General features: G+C 40.8%; 2 protein-coding genes across 2 annotated transcripts; both read right to left on the bottom strand.

Moving 5' to 3' along the window:
- LOC104941428 (40S ribosomal protein S26) lies at nucleotides 1-2,155 on the bottom strand. Its single transcript, XM_010766528.1, has 4 exons — nucleotides 2,071-2,155; nucleotides 546-809; nucleotides 334-464; nucleotides 1-97 (listed from the first exon to the last, which is right to left on the bottom strand). The coding sequence occupies exons 1-4, from the start codon at nucleotides 2,153-2,155 to the stop codon at nucleotides 62-64; spliced, it is 516 nt and encodes a 171-aa protein (XP_010764830.1). The 3' UTR covers nucleotides 1-61.
- Nucleotides 2,156-2,716: 561 nt separating this feature from the next.
- Nucleotides 2,717-5,329, bottom strand: fkbp11 (FKBP prolyl isomerase 11). Its single transcript, XM_010766513.1, has 6 exons — nucleotides 4,970-5,329; nucleotides 4,820-4,882; nucleotides 4,059-4,146; nucleotides 3,896-3,929; nucleotides 3,669-3,739; nucleotides 2,717-3,387 (listed from the first exon to the last, which is right to left on the bottom strand). Exons 1-6 carry the CDS (start codon nucleotides 5,093-5,095, stop codon nucleotides 3,179-3,181), a joined length of 591 nt encoding a protein of 196 aa, XP_010764815.1. The 5' UTR covers nucleotides 5,096-5,329; the 3' UTR covers nucleotides 2,717-3,178.

Below are 5,329 nucleotides of genomic sequence, written 5' to 3'. Positions count from 1 at the left end.
GTTTTTGTAAAGAATTTTTTTTAATTTATTCTTCAGATGTACAGCATCGTCCAATTCTGCTTTACATGGGCTTAGGAGGGGCTCTTGGTGCACCGGCCTGTAAAGAAAAAAAGGGAACATTTAGACTTCTCATATAGACCCTACTCACAGTGGACAATGTGACTTGTCAAACAAAAAGAAATCCCCATATCATCTGCATTCATTCAGCCGTGCCAGTTTCAACACCTGTGCTAGACCTCCTATTATTGGTCATAATATCTACTGTGACTAGGACTAAGTGTAGTTTAGCAGATCCAACAGTTAACGCAACACAGACTAATAGAAAGTACTTACAGCGGGCCTGAATCTGGGAGGTGGGGTGCGGTCTTTCCTTGCCTCACAAGAACGGTTCCTCACCACCTTACTGTGGATGGCACAGCTGACACAGTAGTGGAGCTTCACGTAGAGTTTGGGCAAAACGTAAGCTGCAGGGTGAAAGATTCAGATTAGGACAAGCCACAAGAATCAAAAAGACAATTTATGATGCAAACAGCATGTTCACTTACAGTCAAAGACACTGGCCTCTGAGATGTCTCTCACTGCCGCGGCCTCCACGATGTTCCTAATGACAAACTTCTTGATGGCCTTATCCTTGGGCACACAGCGGGCACAGTTGGTGCAGCGGATGGGCTGCACATGGCCACGACCCTTCTTCGCACGACCGTTATTCCTCCTTTTCTTTGTCTGTAAAACAAAAATCAGAAGAGTCAGAGAGACATACAACCTAAAACCAAACAGCGCAATAGCTATGCTTCTATTTAACAAAACAACTTAAGTACCTAAAATGGGCATGAAATCAAGGCAAAGGTCTGCTTATGTTTAACAATAAAGAATTTCCCCTTTTAAATAAAAATAATTTGTCTCCAAGTGAATTGCAAAAAGCATTGATTTTGATCAATTATATATATTGTATTTAACCAATACAACTTTTTTCCTACGTATACAAACTTAAGTACCATTTGTAAACTTTTTTTAATATCTTACTTCGCAAGTGTAATTTGACAACTGTTGGCGTGCTGAACACAATTATGTTTTTGGGTTACCGTTTTGGCCTTTTTATTTAATTTCCTAGCAATATGTTATTTGCATGCACAATACAAGAAGGAAAATGATATTCAAGTGAAAACCTATATGGCAATTAACCTTTATTTTAATACAGCCCCAAAAGTCCCTAATCCCGGGATTGGTCAATCAATTGCCATAGTCTTCCAATACATATTTGTTCCAACAGGCTTTGAGCAAGGTAATACGTCAACATTATCTGAGAATAGCCCGTACACTTGACTAATCCTAAACGCAATGCAAATATAAAATGGTGGGGGGAATTAACCATAATCGTGTATCTCTCCTAAATCGGGCTTTGTATATGCATGTGATGGCAGCGGTGCCTCAAACCTGGCAGCCATTGCACCACACAAAAACAATAATAATTTGAAGCTTTTGGGTTATGTCTAACTGACACATTGGTTCACATCGTCGGCATAAAATAAGATATATAATTAATCCACGCCACTTCGTGGTGTATTTCCACATATTAACCTCCTTCGCTGATTCACAGGAACACATGCACAAAGTGGTTAGCATGCTAGCAGCTAGCATAAGGCCCCGACTATTTTTTATTAATACATTCGAGTGACATTTGTGGACTTTTTTTACACATCGTTGTATAGCTATGTCTTTAAATGGAAATAATACTCAATTACGTGTGATAATTCGAATACAATCACAGTAAATTCAGTTTTTGCCACACGGCCGCCGCTGAAACACACTCACCATGTTGCACGGGAAGCTGGAAAGAGGACCGGAAGAGGTTGTACCGCCAGAAGTAGGGCCATCCGCTCCGCCCTCAAGATATTTATTTCAAAAATACAATCTTGTAGATGCCCTATGTTGTTTATTTTTTCTACAGAATAGTGTGTTCGAATTGAGTGTCTAAACTAAATTAAAAAAATGCACAAAATATCTTAAGAAAAATAACCTCATTCTTATTTTAATCGCGGAGGGATATCAGTGTAGTCAACGTTTTCTTACCAGCGTAACGCGAGTGAGCGGAGTTCATGGGTGGAGGAAGACTGGCAGTGCCGTCGAGCACCGCCGTATAGTAAAACAAGCCCATCTATGTTCCTTACTCTACTGAGAGCCATAAAGTGCGTTAAAATATTATTTATTTCATATCATAAAGATAAAGTGAGTTTCACACTCATTTTGAGATTGAAATTCACCAGACTACTTTGTCTTACTGGCCACATATCTTTCACATCAATGTGAAAATACAGCAGACTTACATGCTTTTCACTATTTCATTGCAATGTTATAAGGCGGAACCTTAGGTACCGGAACCGAAGGGTCGCCGGTTCACGTCCCGATCGGAGTTAGCTGGTAGCTGGAGAGGTGCCAGTTCACCTCCAGGTGCCCTTGAGCAAGGCACCTAACCTCGAAACTGCTCCCTTGGCGCCGGGTACCTGACTGCCTCTCTGCTCTGCCACCTCTCCTATCTGTATGTGTTTGTGTGTGTGCATGTACATCCTCTGTGTTTGTGCATGTATATGCTCCCCTGTGCTGTGTGTGTAATGTGTGGGGAAGGAAATGTCCCTGTAAGGGATTAATAAAGTGTATCTTCTTCTTCTTCTTCTATAAATGTACAGCCAATCATTTCATAGTACATTCTGCAATGTTCGATATTTAAGGATGCCTGTTTATTTGTTCGACTTCAAAAATGACAATTGAATTGCAGACTTGAGTCAGGTTACTTGTTGAAAGTGAGGTTATATGTGGCAATGCAGTGATCACAGAAGTCTGCACTACATTTCCATACAGAAATAATTAGCTTTAATAATGTAACATTAAGGAAAACATAATCTTTATGGATATATGTTACCTATCTCAAGATGGAAGGCTTATTGTGCATGCTGTGTGAAAGGTTGATAGAGAGACAAACTGTAAAGCTTTGGTTAATAGCTTCTCTGGTAAGAGAAGTTTCAGACCATTATAATGATTAAAAGACAGTGAATTTATACATAATTACAACATTCCTTAATTACCAGAATGGTTTATACACAAAGCCAATTCAGATTAAATAAAAATAAAGAACACCAAATACAATTAAAAAACTTTATTTAAATAGTTTTGTGGCTTGTCCTTATTTCTTCTTGATCTTCTTATCCTTTGACTTCTTTTTGCTTGGCTTCTCTGCATTAGCCTTGTTGTAGAGGTAAAGGCCCACCAGGCCCAGGAGAGTGGGCACCAGAGCCAGACACACGAGGGGGAGCACGTCCGTCACCATTTTCTGCCATGGCGTCTGCTGTGTCAGAGAAACAACCTCCACCTCGAACTCAAGAACAGCGTCACCTAGGAGAGATCCAACTCACGTTTAATGTGTTTTACTTTTTTTGTTTTAAAAATTAAAATTAAAAGTGAAAAAAGAAATTAGACTTTATTAGTCAGCAGGTGAAAAATTAATTATTTAATTGTTTGCACTTCAGTGGGCATACATTCGGTTCACAAATAGGAACATATACATATCTAAATAAACAACTAATGAGGCTTATTGTTTTTTTGTTCATGATTGTACATTTTCACCAAGCCCTTTGCTCATATGTCTGTGTGATTTGTCTGCATGGGTTCAGTACCTGGAATTGTAGGAGGGTAACCTTTTTTTCCATATGCGAGGTGAGATGGAATAGTGGCTTTAATTTTTTGCCTAAACGAGAAAAAGAGAACACAGTTACAGGGGAAGAATTTCTCAGATTCCATCACAAAACTATAAAGTAGTTTTTGCAATGCTTAAGGCTGCATGCAGACAAGTAAATCAATTGATAGGCTCTTTCTTTCAAATGGACCTTCACATTTTACTTACCCTTCACACACGCCAACCAAGCTTTGTTCAAGACCTGATAAGAAAATCACACAGAGAAATTCAATCAGCAAAGCGAGCACATTCCCCGGCACACTCAACATGTTGCAGAACTCTCAAAAGTGCCACTGATTGAGCAACACACAATGATTTACTGTTAATTTACCAGCAATAACTGTCCTCTTCCCCAGCTCTACCACAAGCGGGTCCACGGATAGTGACGAGTCGATCACCTTTCCATCCAACAGTTTACCCTGGATAGTGAAATATACATAGTAACGTGTGAGATGGTGACAGGAAAGAACAACACTAAGATTGGAATGATTGATTTGTTTAAATGTATCAACTCCTGAGAAGTTTGAGCATGCACCCTTTTAGGAGGTATACTTGACTACGTTATTCTTAAAAGAAAATATAACAACATAATGGATTCTTAATATTGTTAACATTTTATCTACCGAACGATTATTCGATTCATCTATAAAATATGTGTCTAATAAAATTTAGACTGTGAGTTTTCTATTTCCTAAAGATCAACATGTGTGAGCCTCCAGTAGAGAGCCTCCTGTAGGCCTACTATAAGAATGCCTGGATGAAGTGGTTGGGCTTTATTGCTGACGTGTTGCACCGCCCCATCACTCCATAGTAATAGCAGAGGACAGATAAAGGCACACGAGACAATCCCAAATCAAACGTAGGCCTACTGCTTGACAATAAACCACAATCTGACCCATTTTCATTTCGAAAATGCAGTTCTGACAGCTACTGAACCCAGATCTGTCTGTAATACATAAACACAGCGGGTTCCCATGGTTCATGCAGACGGTGCCACATAGACAACAACTGCTTTCGTCAGCAGCTGGTTCCGCTTCCCTACGAATCATTACAAAACGCAGACATAACGGATTGTTGTGTTCTTTGTCTTACCGTGTAGTGGATTTTCAACGTATCTCCCATTCTGGAAAGTACAGAGCAAGTTTCGGGTTGCACCTTTGGGTCAGAAGAGTTAACTGTTAACACTGTTGCATATATTTGGCAGTGGGTGTTATTACTGCATTGTGACTGTGTCTGGCTCACCAGGGTCTCCACCTGCACCTCCTCGACATCATTTTCGTTTCCCTGCGAGAATCCACAGGTGAGAACTGCCAGGAGCAGAAGGAAAACGGTGCTTTTCATCGTGAACTTCTGGAAAACCGCTGCCATCCAAACCAACAACTTCCGTGTTCAGGCTTCTTATGCATACAGCAGCGGGGGGAGAGCGTGCCCCAGTGTGTCCAAAATGGCTCAGCCCCGAGTAATGCTGATGTGTTATTATGCTGTAGTGATAAGGACTCGCGGCCCGTGGACGTTGTCCCAACACCTGGGCCTCCTTACAGAGTCCGCCTCGATCATTCCGCCAGCATCCCGTCAGCCGCCGGGGGAGGGGGGGTTGCAGCG

The sequence above is a fragment of the Notothenia coriiceps genome, unplaced genomic scaffold, assembly GCF_000735185.1.
Source record: "Notothenia coriiceps isolate Sejong01 unplaced genomic scaffold, NC01 NC01_scaffold00003344, whole genome shotgun sequence".
Lineage (NCBI taxonomy): Eukaryota > Metazoa > Chordata > Actinopteri > Perciformes > Nototheniidae > Notothenia > Notothenia coriiceps.
The sequence above is the reverse complement of the archived record's forward strand: the minus strand, read 5'-3'. Positions and strand labels throughout refer to the sequence as shown.

What these genes read in the sequence shown, in the direction of transcription:
- LOC104941428 (XM_010766528.1), bottom strand. Translation starts at nt 2,155, where the DNA reads ATGGGCTTGTTTTACTATACGGCGGTGCTCGACGGCACTGCCAGTCTT. An exon ending in CGCTCACTCGCGTTACGCTG is followed by an intron (nt 810 to 2,070) that starts GTAAGAAAACGT and finishes TAGGTACTTAAG; the next exon opens with TTGTTTTGTTAAATAGAAGC. An exon ending in CTCCCAGATTCAGGCCCGCT is followed by an intron (nt 98 to 333) that starts GTAAGTACTTTC and finishes TTTTCTTTACAG; the next exon opens with GCCGGTGCACCAAGAGCCCC.
- fkbp11 (XM_010766513.1), bottom strand. Translation starts at nt 5,095, where the DNA reads ATGGCAGCGGTTTTCCAGAAGTTCACGATGAAAAGCACCGTTTTCCTT. An exon ending in GAAGAGGACAGTTATTGCTG is followed by an intron (nt 3,930 to 4,058) that starts GTAAATTAACAG and finishes TTTTCTTATCAG; the next exon opens with GTCTTGAACAAAGCTTGGTT. An exon ending in TTGGTTGGCGTGTGTGAAGG is followed by an intron (nt 3,740 to 3,895) that starts GTAAGTAAAATG and finishes TTTCTCGTTTAG; the next exon opens with GCAAAAAATTAAAGCCACTA.